Genomic DNA, 14,905 nt, shown 5'->3' with positions numbered 1-14,905 from the left:
CTGGCTTGGCCACCCTCCTCCTGCCCCCCAGCCTCACCAGTCACACCGGTGTCTAGTCCCAGCTCCACCATTCAGCTCTCATCCACGGAGGCTTCCTGTTGTGCTGTGTGAAAATCCGAATGGTCAGGCCGATTGAGCACAGCATCAGGATGAGACAGAGGCCCAGCAGCAGCCACTGTTTTTTGACAACTTGGTGGGGCTCCATGGCTATGCCTAGAAAGTAGGCTTTGGGTGGTGACTTGAGTGCACTGGTGTCCTGTGCACTGGTGTCCTGTGTACTGGTGTCCCGTGCACTGGTGTCTTGGGCCAGTGAGCTTTTTTCCAGGATGTACAGCCTGTAGGCCAGCAGCAGGACCACCAGTAACATGACAAAGCTCAGGGCCAGCAACACCCACTGCCTAGATTTGGCCTGGGCGGGGTACAGCTCCAGACCCAGAAATGCCACCCTGTTTCTTTCTCTATGGAAGACATAGGAATCTTGCCGAGTAGGTGGAACTGTGGAGGGTACCTCATGGTGATCAGAGAGGATCTGACTGCCACGGGCCTTCTCCCTCAGCCTCTGGCACCCACCTTCCAAGCCAAAGTTGAGGGCCTTGCCTAGGAAGGAGGGTGAGAAAGAGAGCAAAAGGAAGAGAAGGAAGGGATGGTACAGATAGGGCTGTGTACCACATGGTGCCCAGCAGTGGCTCCGTGCAAGGGTCAGGAGGCAAGATGCCCACCCCGTGCTCAGAAGCCAGCCTGGCAGTCTAGCTGGAGAGTGGGAAAGGAAGCGTCCGAGTGAGCTAGTGGCCTGGGGCGTGGGCTGTGGTCTTGGCCGAGGCTGCATCAGGTGCAGACAGGGCTCCACAGCAGAAAGCCAGGTCATAGATGGGCGAGGGGTGAAGGCTGGGTTGGGGTAGGGGCTGGCCCAGGGCAGGCTAGGGTAAGGCTTGGGGCTAGAACAGTAGTGGGATTAGGGTCAGATTACCAAACCTTCAAAGGAGCAGCTGAAGTGTGGCCAGCCCAGGATCTCCCCATGCCGCACATTCTCAGTGACCAGTCAGTTCAGCGGGGGCTCGAAGTAGGTCATGAGGGCCTTTGTAGACACCTTGGTCTCCCCGGTTATCTTCCGCAGGACCTCTGGCCAGGGCTTGCTCGAGCCAGCTTTAGGACATCCCTGGGAGAGTGGGTACAGCTGTGAGGCTGTGTGGGAGAATCAGCTGATGCTGCTGGGACCCCTCAGTATGCCCAGCCCCGCCTTTAGGGCTTTGATACCCACACTCTTCCAACAGAGCTCAGCACAGTGGATAAAATCACAAGCTTTGAAATAACACCAACCTGTGTCTGAGTCCTCTGTGGCTCAGCTGTGGGGCCTCGGGCAAGTACTTAACCTTTCTGAACTACAATTTCCATATCCATAAAATGGAGAAAATAACAGTACCTATCTCCTAGGGTTGTTGTGCTGGCCAAATAAACACAATTCTGGGAGCATACTAGGTAGGCAATAAATGTTTGCCGAATATTATTATTATTATTATTATTACTACTGTGATGATTATTGTTCTCCTGGACTCAAATAAGCCTAAAGTCAAGAGGGAAACCTCATGTTTCCCATGAGGTGCTCAGTGTTAGTAGAGAGAGGTCACTCTTCAGTCCCTTCCGGTCTCTCAGGGAGCATTTGGGATGATTGGAGAGGTAATAAGCATGGGATGTGTCCTGTGCACTGCCTGCAGAGCTGCAGAAATGTCAGCTGTCTCAAGGCACACCCAGTGCTTGGTGGCAGGGGGTCTAGCCTTAGGCTTGGCCCCTGCACTCATGGTGGGGTTACAGAGTGTGCTGCAGCCAGGGCTCTGGGCTCCTCCACCCCAGGGCCACCCGCAGAGGCAGCAGGAGGCGTATGTTGATGCTTCTCAACCTGTTTCCCCTGATCCGACCAGGAGAGAGGTGGGGCTGAGAGGCCCAGAAGTCAGAGTGTGGAATCTAGACTAACAGGACCCAGGTTCAGTGCTAGCTATGGGCTGCACAACCACAGACAATCAATTTAACCCCTCTTAGCCTCGGCTTCCTCATCAGTAAAACCGGGTTCCATTAATACTTGCATTTCACTGTGGTGAGGATTAAGTCACATAATGGCAGCAAAGAGAGCTTTGTTGCTCGCGAAGACTTACACACATCGCTTAATAAACAGCTGGGAAAGAATGAGGTGACGAAACTAAAGGTCAGTGGATCCTTGGAAGAAACCACTGGGGGAAAATGTAGTTATGAGCCTAGAGAAATGGAGGAGAAAAGTCATCAAGATAGAAAGAAAAAAACAAAACTAACTTTAAGTTAGAGGATTTTTATCAGATGCCAGGTCCTGGGAAAAAGGAAGGACGTGGTGGGGGAAAAGTTTCAACCACTGAGAGTCTGCCTACTCAGAAATAGTCTTTCAGGCTGGGCAGGACAAGAGGTTTGATGTGGGCAGCACATGAGACTTGCAAGGGTGACAACTGGGCACTGCCTGGAGCCCTCAACTCCAACGTGGCAGCAACGGGCCCCATGGACAGGGTCAGGTCCTCATGGCTGGCTGGGTGACTTTGGGAATTTGGACCAAGTCCACTTTGACCCTCTCTTCCCAGGAGAACCAACCCAGAGGCTGTCCCACGGCAATCACATTTAGGAGAATGAGTCAAAAATAGCAAAATCAAGTTTTAAGCTGTGGTAGGCAAAAGAGCAGCCAAGAGTCTTGCCCCTCCCCCTCTCCCCTGCAAGCACGTGCCTACCCCATCCCTCCACAATATGCCTAGTGGTGACCGGCAAGGCTTCTACATGCTTGGTGTCAAGTCAGACCCTGGGAGCCTTGTGTGCCCTGTGTGGAGTGGGGGAGGGAAGTGATGAGAATGACTGAGCTCAAAAGTCCCAGCGATCAAGTGGGATGAAGGCTCAGAGTCAAAAGTGAGTAGATGTTGGGAATTCCCTGACGGTCGAATGGTTAAGACTCCAGGCTTCCACTGCAGGGGGTGCGGGTTCGATTCCTGGTCGGGGAACTAAGATCCCACATGCCACACGGTGCGGCCAAAACAAGAAAACAATACAAAACAAAAGTGAGTTGATGTATAGAAAATGGATGTCTGCTATTTTTTGTGCTCCTGCGTTGGGGGTCAGAGATCCCTCCTTGATCCCCTGGCATGACCTCCTCACTCTCTTTGCATGTTCACCAAAGCCCTTTCCTACTGCACCAGCTCCTTTCTTGGATTACGGTTATTGATTTATCCTGTGGCCCATTGCCCCCTGCTGGACGCAGGGCAGGCTGGTCGGCACGTGCACAAGTAAATGTTTGCTGAATGAATAAATGATAGGCAGTCAGAGACATGAATGCAGGGAGCAGAGAGGCCTCTTATTTTTCACACATTCAGAGAAGCTCAAACCTGGGCAGTCGACTAGAATAAACTGCTGTAGTATGAAAAGACAGAAAAGCAAATAGACTAGGCAGACAAGAAGGCATGCAAGGTGTAGCCCTCCTGCAAGCAAAGGCAGGGATCAGTCCTGCAACTCCATCTGGCCTTGTGGTTACTGATGAATGGCATGGTGGAATCACAGATGTGCTCATTAAATTTGCAAAGGATACTAAATTATTGTGGATAATTAATAGGATACTAAAAAGAGGATTTGGGGCTTCCCTGGTGGCGCAGTGGTTGAGAGTCCGCCTGCCAATGCAGGGGATGTGGGTTCGTGCCCCGGTCTGGGAAGACCCCACATGCCGCAGAGTGGCTGGGCCCGTGAGCCATAGCCGCTGAGCCTGCGCGTCCGGAGCCTGTGTTCCGCAACGGGAAAGGCCGCAACAGTGAGCGACCCGCATACCGCCAAAAAAAAAAAAGAGGCTTTGTTCATCCTCTGGGAAACCAGGAATAAAACTCAACATGACCTTGACAGGTTAGGGTAATGGACCTACTGAAATCGGTTGAAACTCAATGGGGAAAAGACCATGTCACTGGGTGGGCTTCATGTCTCAGTGGTTGGAGCGCTGATCTTGGGACCAGTGGACTAGGTCAGCTTCACCAGACCAGTATCGTTTGACTTATGGAAGCAACAGGGTGAAAGACATTGTGTTCTGGAGTCAGTTTGGGCCTCAAAGCATGACTCTGCCACTTCCTAGTTGAGCGATGTGCAATCACATTACCTCCCTTGGCTTTGGTTTCATCATTTATGAAATGTGGATAATAATATCCATTTTGCAAAGTTATGAGCTGCTAATGTGAAACACTGTAAGAGCGCTTGTTAGAGAGCCCAGCCTGTAGCAGTAAATGCTTCCCACCATCAGGTCAGCCTCTCGCCCCACTCCATGTTTGCTTCAGGACCAGAAAGCAGTGCCACAGAGGCAGGGATGGAAAGGATGGGCTAGATACCAAGTGCAGGAAAAAAGACTGCAGGTAGGGGGTCAAAGTAGACCACAGCTGATCAGAGTGTGCCAAGAGGCTGGTGTGAAAGCCACCTGGATCGGCCTGGGAACTGGGTTCAGACACTTCCAAGAAAAGATGGAAAAAGCAGAGTGCACCTTATCAAATGCTGCTGAGAGGCTAGGCAAGCGACTTGCCAGGAAAGAATAAGGAGATTCAGATGGAAGATAGAGGCAGAGGCAGGACTCCAACACTGGGTTCTGATCTGGGACAGTTTGGTTTATTGGCTGAGTGAGTGAGTGTGTGTGTGTGTGTGTGTGTGTGTTAACAGGAGGGGCTAAACAGTCTCTCTGACCACAGGGGGCTACACAAGAGAAAATGAACTTTGATTAACATAGGAGAGACTGCAGTCTGACAGAAGGAAGAACTTCCACTAGAACACAAGCTCTGCTCAGGGGGCCTAGGGTGGCCAGGTGAGAAGAGGGGCCCTGGGGCAGGCTTCTTGCAAGGTGGGGAAGGGGAGCCAAGGACAGGGGAGGGAGGAAGGCACTCACTCCAGGAGCTTCCCAGCCGGCTTGGAGTTATAGATGTCGCATCGGCTTGGAGTTATAGATGTCGCATCGGTGCAGGGGCCCCACGTGGCCTGAGGCCTTGCAGAGTGCTTCGTGGAACTGGAACTGGAGCAGGAGGCTGAGGAAGTACCTGGGGAGAGAAGGCGAGGCTGGCTAGGGAGGGGTGGCAGAGGTGGGCCTGGGTCAGCAGTCACAGTGGGGTAGGCTGGCCCTGGAACACTGCGAGGGCTCTCCTTCCTGGCCTTCTGAATCCAACCTATGCTGGCCTCCCGCTTTCCTTCCTTCCTCTCAGGGACATCAGACACGCTTTCCCATCAGCTCTGCCCTCCACACGGGAGCTGATGTAAAAGCCCAGTGGATTCAGGGCATGGCCCTCAGAAGGTTGTGCCATCTGATGGGAGGAGGTGGGGAGGGGTGCAGGGGGACATTTGGATCTGGTGCCTTCCTGGAAATCCTCAGCCTGGGTCCTATGCCCTCGACTCCCAACTCGAAGTGCCGGTTCTGCTGGCAGGGCCCAGACCTTTACCGAATGTAGGGCAAGCTGGCAGAGATGTGGAACTTGGCGCCCCGATCAGTCATCCTCTGTCCGAGGGACAGGGGGGCACAGGCCCTGGTACTTCAACCTGGGGGCGGGGGGTAAATTGGGGGCTTGATAGTGCCATCCGGTAGAGTTCCCAGAGCCTTTTCCTTTTGAAACATTTGCACAGCTATCAAAGCGACTTGGCGTGCAGAGGACACTGAATGCATTTTTACTGATTAAATAAATGAGTTGAAAACACATGGGATTGGGAATCAGAATCAAATAATAACAATAGTTAACACTGAGCACTTCCTCTCTGCAGGAACCGTGCCAAGCTCTTCACGCAGACTCACTCAACATTGTCCTGGTTCTGGGGGCACAGGAGGGAATGAGCTAGGCAAGGTCACTGCTTTCATCCTAATGATGGGGGACGGTTGTAGACCAACCAAGGTCGTTTCATCTGATAAAAAGTGCCAGGGCTTCCCTGGTGGCACAGTGGTTGAGAATCTGCCTGCAAATGCAGGGCACAAGGGTTCGAGCCCTGGTTTGGGAAGATCCCACATGCCGTAGAGCAACTAGGCCCGTGAGCCACAACTACTGAGCCTGCGCGTCTGGAGCCTGTGCTCCGCAACAAGAGAGGCCGCGATAGTGAGAGGCCCGCACACCGCGATGAAGAGTGGCCCCCGCTTGCCGCAACTAGAGAAAGCCCTCGCACAGAAACGAAGACCCAACACATGAACAAACAAACAAATAATTTTTTTTTTTTTAAAAAAGGTGCCAAGAGGATACCGGGGATAAGAGGGGGTGGGATAAATTGGGAGATTGGGACTGACATATACACACTACTATATATAAAATAGATAACTTCTGAGAACCTGCTGTATAGCACAGGGAACTCTACTCAATACTCTGTAATGGCCTATATGGAAAGGAATCTTAAAAAAAAAAGAGTGGATATATGTATAACTGATTCACTTTACTGTCCATCGGAAACTAACACAACATTTAAGTCAACTATACTCCAATTAAAAAAAAAAAAAAAAGAAGTGCCAAGAAGAAAACAGAGTAACATCCCTGTGGTGTAGTACTACTACTATTCCCATTCTACAGATGAAGAAAACCGAGGCTTAGGGATCAGGGAATTGGTAGCAGGACACAGAACGGTCATGGGCAGACCCTAATAACTTTCATGTTCAGGTCTGGTTTTGCCCCTCTGAGCTGTGTGACTATGGGAAAGTTATTGTCACTGAGCCTTGTTGTAAAATGTTGTCTGTGAGATGGGGATAAAATGACCCATCTTTGGGATGAGACAAAGTCTATGAACAAGCTCATCATTTCACTGTTGGCCCACTGGAGACTTGAACCATCCTCTCAGGGAAGTTCCTCTCTCACTGACAGGGTTCTGCTCAAGGACCAGGGAGTTCCCGTCCCTCCCCCTCAACCCCAGGTTTCCATCACTCAGGTAGTGGTGGGCATGGCCGAGAGAGGAAGGAAAAAATGTCCTGGGCAGGCACTTCAGATGGCTGGTGGGGGTGCCCTTGGAGGGGGCACAAAGTCAAGACTCTGCCAGTCCGTCCAGTGAGGCCTGGCCCTGTATTCGGGGCGGGGGTGTGAGGGTGAGAGGACGAAGGGAGGGGCCCCCAGCTCTGCCATCCCTGGATGGCGGTGTGACCGCAGGGTGGTCACACGTTCTTCTGTGAATGGCCAACGTAAGGGCCTGGTGCAGAGCTAGCAGGCCCATCAGGGTCGTCTGTAGCAAGCAGACCTGAGCTGGCCAGTCTGAGGCCTAGTGGAGATGGAGAAGCCATAGTCATGGGCAGTTATTATCCAAGCAAACAGCCAGGGGTCAGTGACGGGATGGACACAGGTGCCCCTCACTCAAGACTGATGCTGCCCGACTGCTGGTGGTGCTCCTTCTGCTGCCAGCTCTGCCCGCAGACAGGTCTGGGGATGCTAAGTCAGAGGCAGGTGTGTGTGTGTGTCCGGGTAGCAGGAAAGGGAGCACTGGGCCTGCCCCTGTCCCATGAGGACTCTTTCCACAGGAGGGAAAGATCTCAGCCCCCCAAACCCCCCTTCTGCTGGTCTCACTGGTGGGGACAGAAAGGGAGGGGAGGAGGAGGAAGGCCTGCCCGGCAGGCAGTGTCCTGTTCTCGGAGGAGCCCAGGCGCAACAACTGTGCGAGCGTCCCGGCCTCCCAGGATCCCCCGAGCGGCTAAGGGGCCTGCTCAGTGCTGGTGCTGGATTCGACATGATCCCCCATGACTGCATGCTCGGGCCCTACCCACTTCAGCAGGAACGCTTTTGTCCGGTGACAACAAACAGCCAACGCCACCCCAGGGCCTCCCCACGGCCCCAGGTCAGCAGCATCTCACGCCCAGCTCTGCCCTCACAGGAGAGGCGGCAGCGCTCTTTGGTAGCAGGCGGTACCCTTGAGGCTGCCCTGAAAGCCCTGGGAAAGCCCACACCAGGGCTGGGCCTGGGCAGCGGGCCCGACCAGTGGTCCTCCCCACCTGAGGCTCCACCACTCCTGGTTGTACATGGCCTTCTCGATGGTGCCGTCAAAGACCTTCCAGCGAAACAGGTCCACCAGGTAGGCAAAGGGGATGAAGGCGATCTTCTCCAGGGCAACGTTCATCAGGAAACTGACCTCCTCTTCTGGGGAAAGTGGGGCCGTTAGGAGGCTGCTCCCAGTTCCCCCTCCCCTCAGCTTTGCCTGGAGAGCCCCAGCTGCAGCCCCAGGCCCAGGCTGGCCTCCTATGATCCCCTTGGTCCCCATCACCTTTGTCCTGGTGCTGGTGGCTGAGCAGGCCTCTGTTGAGCAGGTGTTTATGGGAGGAGGCCGAGAGGGTGATCACCGACCCCATGGCCTCTTCAATGGCTGGGTTGGCGCCTGTGCGGAAGATCACAGAGGTTCTTGTACTGCGGGAAGTACTGGATATGGCCCATCTGGTGGAAGGTGGAGAGCAGGTCTTCTATGGTCACTTCGGTGCACTTCATTATCCTAGGATTAAAGGGCAGGGGTCAAGGAGCATGGGGATGCCCTGGGAGAAGGAGAGATTTCTCCATTCAGGCTCTGTTAAGGGACGGGGGTGGTCGAGCCAGAGACCAGCAGGGCCTTATGCTGTTACTCCAGGCCTCACATCCAAGCAGCGGCCAAGCCCTTTGCTCTCACCCACCTGGCCCACGTGGCTGGCTCACCCCCCGCCCCCGCTGTCCTCCTGAGCCAGGCAGACAGGTGGAGAACGGAAGCAGAGGCAGGGGGGTGATGCTGGCTGCAGGCTGAGCACCTGAAGTCCTTCCCCTTGTAGAAGTCCCAGGTGGATGCGTGGCACTGCACCTCCCGCCCGTCCGTTGGCCTTTCCATCATGGAATTTTTCCAGAACTCAGGAGGGGTGGAAAGCAGGGAAGTGATGAATTTTTCAGCCTCTTGGAACATTTTCTCAGACTTCCACTGCTGTGAGGAAGAGGAAGTGCATGGGGCCCCACTCAGGGCTGCAGAGTGGGAGGATGGATGGATGGAAGGAAATGACATCTCTGGGTCTCTGGACTCTAGAAGCACAGCTGTCTCTCCGTGTTCTTCTGACTTGACCTCCTATGTTCATATTTTTGGCCTTTTTCTCTCGTGGGATGTATGACCATCCCAGGGCTGTGCAGGACCCTTCCTCCCTTTCCCTGTTCTTACACCTGCTTCCCCAGGGAGAGACTGATACTATGAGTTTGCTGTCAGAAGGAGGCATGGAAGGTAGAGGACCATCTACTATGATAAAAATAGTACTTTTTGGTTGTTGTTAACAATTGTCATCATGCTATACATTACATCCTCAGGACTTATCTTGTAACTAGAAGTTTACACTTTTTGACTGCCTTCACCCATTTCACCCACCCTCCCACCCTTGCCTCTGGCAATCACCAATCTATAAGTTCAGTTCAGTTTTGTTTTGTTCTGGGGTCTTTTTTTGTTTTTGTTTTTTAGATTCCACATATAAGTGAGATCATACAGTATTTGTCTTTCTCTGACCTCTTTCACTTAGCATAATGTTCTGAAGTTCCATTCATGTTGTTGTAAATGGCGAGATTGCCTTCTTTTACATGGCTAAATAGTATTCCCGTGTGTGTGTGTGTGTGTGTATTACATTTTCAGTGTCCATCAATGGACACTCAGGTTGTTTCCGTATCTTGGCTATTGTAAATAATGCTGCAATGAACATGGGGGTACAGATGTCAAGATACTGGTTTCATTTCCTTTGGATACATACCCGAAGTGGAATTGCTTTATCATATGGTAATTCTGTTTTTAATTTTTTGAGGAACCTCCATACTGTTTTCCAAGTGGCTGCACCAATTTACATTCCCACCAACAGTGCACAAGGGTTTCTTTTTCTTCATATCCTTCCCCACACTTATTTCTTGTCTTTTTGATAATAGCCATTCTCAGAGGTGTGAGGTGTTATCTCATTGTGGTTTTGATTTGCATTTTCATGATTAGTGATTAGTGATGTTGTGCACATTTTCATGTACTTTTGGCCATCCATATGTCTTCTTTGGAAAAAAAAAAAGTCTATTCAGATCCTTGCCCACTTTTTAATCCAATTGTTTTTGTTGTTGTTATTGAGCTGTATTAGTTCTTTATACATGTTGAATATTTAACCCCTTATCAGATATATGATTTGCAAATATTTTCTGCAAGTCTGGGGGTTGCCTTTTCATTTTGTTCATGGCTTCTTTTGCTGTGCATGAGCTTTTTAGTTTGATGTAGATCCACTTGTTCATTTCTGCTTTTGTTGCCTTTGCTTTTGGTGTCAAATCCAAAAAAATTCATTACCAAGACTGATATCTAGGAGCTTACCTCCTATATTTTCTTCTAAGAGTTTTATGGTTTCAGGCTTTACATTCAAGTCTTTAATCCTTTTGAGTTAATTTTTGTCTATGGTGTAAGATAGGGTTCCAGTTTCATTCTTTTGCATGTGGCTGTCCAGCTTTCCCAACACCATTTATTGAAGACACTATCCTTTCCCCATTGTATATTCTTGACTTTTGTCATAAATATATTGACCATATATGCATGGGTTTATTTCTGGGCTCTCTATTCTGTTCTATTGATCTATGTGTCTGTTTTTATGCCAATACCATAACGTTCTGATTACTATAGCTTTGTAATAAAGTCTGAAATCTGGAAGTGTGATGCCTCCAGCTTTGTTCTTCTTTCTCAAGATTGCTTTGTCTATTTGGGGTCAAAACATAGTATTTTTAAAAATGCAGAATACAGAGCTGAGATGGAAAGCAAGAAAAGGGACTCTTCAGATGCCTGGGAGACAAGGAGGGCTCATGCAGCAGTGAGTGGGGGCCCATGTGGTAAATCAAAGTTCATCCATGCCCAGAGGGCTGCAGCATTGGTGCCTGCCTGGGGATAGCCAGTCATAGTGGAAGTACTGCCTACATCAAGGGAGCCAGCAGATGGCTTCTTTTCTAAGGGAGCCCTGCAGGAAGCAACCATGAAACCGACCCGGAGGACATCTTCACAACCTGGTGTTGCATGGTAAGGGTCCCCCTGCAGAAGGCTGTCCCACTGAAGATGGCTCATAGGTCAAGATTTCCACGTAAAAGAGGAAGTCCAATGCAGTCGGTGTTAATAATGATCGCCAGCCCCCACTGAGCATTTTCCATGGGCGAGGGACCCTTTGAGGGCTTTCAGGACATGAATCCTCACAACAAACCCATGAGGTAGGTACTGCGATCAACTCCCCCAGTTTACAGACAAGGAAAATGGGCACAAAGAGGTTGAGAAACTTGCAAATAGTGCAGGTGGGGCTCAAATCCACATAGTGTGACTCCAGAGTCTGTGCTAAACTACAGACACAGGCATGGATTAGACCACACCTGAGGAAGGGCAGGTGTTAGAGCAATCTGAAAGGGACTTAATGTCTGGGTTTTACACCATCTACAAAAATTAACTCAAAATGGATTACAGACCTAAACAGAAGAACTAAGACTATAAAACTCTGAAGAAATCACAGGGGAAAACTTCATGACATTGGATTTGGCAAAGATTTCTTGGATATGATACCAAAAGCTCAGGCAACAAAAGAAAAAAACAGACAAGTTGGACCTCATTAAAGTTGAGTTTTTGCACATCAAAGGACACTAACAACAGAGTAAAAAGGCAAGCTACAGAACTGGAGAAAATATTTGCGAATCACAGATCTGATAAGTGATTAATATCCAGAATATATGACGAGCTCCCCAAACTCAGCAGTGAACAAACAAACAACCCAGTTCAAACATGGGCAAAGGACTCGAATGGACATCTCTCTAAAGATGATATATAAATGGATAATAAGCATTTGAAAAGATGCTCAATATCACTAATCATTAGGGAAATACACATCAAAACCATGAGATACCACTAGGATGGATATTACAAAGAAACAAACAAAAAACCCCAGAAAACATCAAGTGATGGTCAACACATACAGAAACTGGAACCCTGGTGCACTGCTGGTGGGACTACAAAATGGCCCAGGCACTGTGGAAAACGGCGTAGAATTACCATATGATCCAGGAATTTCAATTTGGGGTGTATACCCAAAAGACGTCAAAGCAGAGACTTGAACAGATATGGTGATGGTTGCACAACAACTGAATATACTCAATGCCATTTTTAACTGTACACTTAAATATAGTTAATGGGACTTCCCTGGTGGCACAGTGGTTAAGAATCCGCCTGCCAGTGCAGGCGACGTGGGTTCGAGCCCGGGTCGAGGAAGATCCCACATACTGTGGAGCAACTAAGCCTGTGCGCCACAACTACTGAAGCCCGCGTGCCTAGAGCCCGTGCTCTGCAACAAAGAGTAGCCCCCACTCGCCACAACTAGAGAAAGCCTGCACAGCACAACAACGAAGACCCAATGCAGCCAAAAATAAAATTTAAAAAAAAAGGTTAAAATGGTAAATGTTATGTATATGTTACAACAGTTTAAAAAAAGGTCTTTAAAGGGATGAGAGAAGGAACAGGATCTGTGAAGCAAGGATAGACTTTAGTGGAAACACAGTAGGTTTGAAAGTAATAGAGATGCAAAAATAAAAAATATAGTTATTAAATTGGAAAAACAGTAATCTCGATGCACAGGCTAAGACACAGCTGAGGAAAATCGCTTGGAGCACAGGACAGAAAAAGAGATGAGAAATACGAGTGGGAACGAGGAGACACAGAGGACAAAGTAGGAAGCTCCAAGCTGGGTCTGGCAGGAGGCCCGAGGAGGAGACCGAAAAGGACGAGGAGATGATGGCTGAGCATCTCGAGAACTGATGGAAGCCGAGTCCCTGAGGTGAACAAGCTCACTGCACTCCCAGGGAGACAGCGTCCGATGGGGCACGGAGGAATCATGAGAAATGTCTATCCAGCTGGCAGTGAGCTGCTCTGGAAGACTTTCTCTGTCTCTCTAGTGAGGGGCTTGCCCTTCCAGCTCTCCAGTTTGCGACTCGAGGGGACGTTGGAAGTGGGAGGCAGGTATGAAGCAATCTTCATCAGGAGATGACGCAGTCATTACAAAGAGAGGAAACCAGGCACCGGGAATTTGTATTATCTCATTCGATCAACTGCAGCAATCATGAGGCAGTGTCCTAAGAACCATTATAAGCATTATAATGATAAGCAGCATCATAAGAACCACCTCACACATGTGAAAATGGAGGCTCAGAAAATGGAAGTAAATCACTCAAGGTCACATAGGTGGTAAGTGCAGAGGTGGGATTTGACTCAGGCCTAATCCAAAGCCACTGGACTCACTCATGAGAGCCAGAGTGAGCAGCTGGGGGCAGGGTGGAGAGATCAGAGAAACCACCATCACCCCTGGCCTCTGTGCGTCAGAGCTGTCACTGAGAAATGACTGCTTGACGGGCAGCGCAGGGCAGGGCTCAGCCTTCAGGCCACTGGGAGGAAATGTTGGAATGGCCCCTCTTCCTGCTCTCACCACCTCCCCTTCCCTAGGCCACCTCCCAGGTAGACATGGCCCCTCCTCGCTCATCCAAGGTGGCAGAAACAGGAGTCTGAACAGTTTTAATATCTCAAAAGGCCTAGTGGATAAGGCTGTTAAGTTTTCTTTGCACCTCAGACCTTTGGGTGCTGAATGCTGCTGCTCTCACGCCGCCCACAGCTCTGACAGGCAGCAGGAACCTATGTCGTTCATAAAGATAGGAAAGGGGGTGACGTGACAGTGACCTTCATCTAGCAAACAGCTTTTGAAACATCAGGCTGGGGAGGGGGTAATTACAGAAGTCTTTGGTGGTAGAAGGCTTGGAACTATTTAGAGGCTATGTTTATAGATTCCATTGTTTAAGTAATCATAAACTTCCACCCTCTTGCAAATCCAAAATACCTCAACTCCACGTCCTGCCCCATGCAACAGGCCTACAATTAAGCCTATGTACAACATACACACACAGACAATCACAAACACATACACACACACAGACACAATGGCAGCTGGAGACTGCGGGGGTGGGCAAAGGCTGTGGATTAAAGGATGTTGGGGGACAGATACTAGGGGCTGGGCCAAGTCATCAGCAAAGCCGAGAAGAGGCTCAAAGCCGAGGGTCTTCACAGAGGCGGCCAGGCGTTGGCCAATTTCTAGGTTTGGCATTTAAATATCTAAAAAAAATAGGTCTAGTCATGTTAACTGGAAAAAAGATTACACAGCTGTAAATACAGTGTGACCCCACTTAAAATACGTGCTGAGAAAAAAAAGCTTGGAAAGACATACACCAAATGTCAACAGTGCTTATCTCTGTGTTGACATAAAGGGCTTTTATTTTCTTTATACTATTCTGTGTTTTCTAGATTTTCTACAATAAACATGTAGATAAGAGATTTTAAAATGTCTCTCAAAATGATACTCCCTCAAACCCATGGTGGCCTTCCAAGAAAGGCTCAGGGTGAGGGCATGTGCTGGGGGGACGGGCAGGGGTGTCCCCCAGCAGTCAGTCCCTGCGTGGGCACCAGCTACTGCCTAGCTGGGGTGAAGGGTCCTGACCCCGGGCCCTGTGGGCAACACTCTGGTGGCTCTGTCCACTGTTTCGAGTGGAAATGGAACTGGGGCAGGCAGGCGCCTGAGGTCACGCCGGGGCCAGTTGTCCAGTTCTACAGCCTCAGCATGCAAGGCGCCCTCCCCAGGGAACCAGAGGGTAGCCAGGAGCCTTCCATCTGGGGGACTTGGCCATTTATGGGAACAGCTAGCGCAGGGCTCCGGAAGCCCAGAATGTCTGCTTCCCCTTTGCTGCCCAGAGCCCTCCTGGGTTGGTGTCCAGGCCTGGCAGGGGCTGCCTGCCATGGCAGGACAGGGGCCAGCGGCCCTGGCTGAAGGGGAGACTGGTACGGGCACTGGGGGGTGCTGGGGCCAGAGCTCTGGGTGTTTTCCAGCCTCTTCTTGGAGGAGGATGAAGACCCCCGAGAAGTGACCCCT

General features: G+C 50.3%; 1 protein-coding gene across 1 annotated transcript; it reads right to left on the bottom strand.

Annotated features, from left to right (window-relative positions):
* Window positions 1-51: 51 nt before the first annotated feature.
* Window positions 52-8,811, bottom strand: LOC309793355 (angiotensin-converting enzyme-like protein Ace3; the record flags this gene model as incomplete). The annotated part of the gene is given in 9 exon segments (XM_082603832.1): window positions 52-597; window positions 973-1,037; window positions 4,950-5,057; window positions 5,454-5,501; window positions 5,503-5,550; window positions 7,958-8,102; window positions 8,227-8,357; window positions 8,359-8,448; window positions 8,735-8,811. Coding segments are annotated over 9 exon segments (1,257 nt in total). The 3' UTR covers window position 52.
* Between the last annotated feature and the right edge of the window lie 6,094 nt (window positions 8,812-14,905).

This window comes from Mesoplodon mirus (genome assembly GCF_964341445.2).
Source record: "Mesoplodon mirus genome assembly, chromosome: 18".
Classification (NCBI taxonomy): domain Eukaryota; kingdom Metazoa; phylum Chordata; class Mammalia; order Artiodactyla; family Ziphiidae; genus Mesoplodon; species Mesoplodon mirus.
The sequence above is the reverse complement of the archived record's forward strand: the minus strand, read 5'-3'. Positions and strand labels throughout refer to the sequence as shown.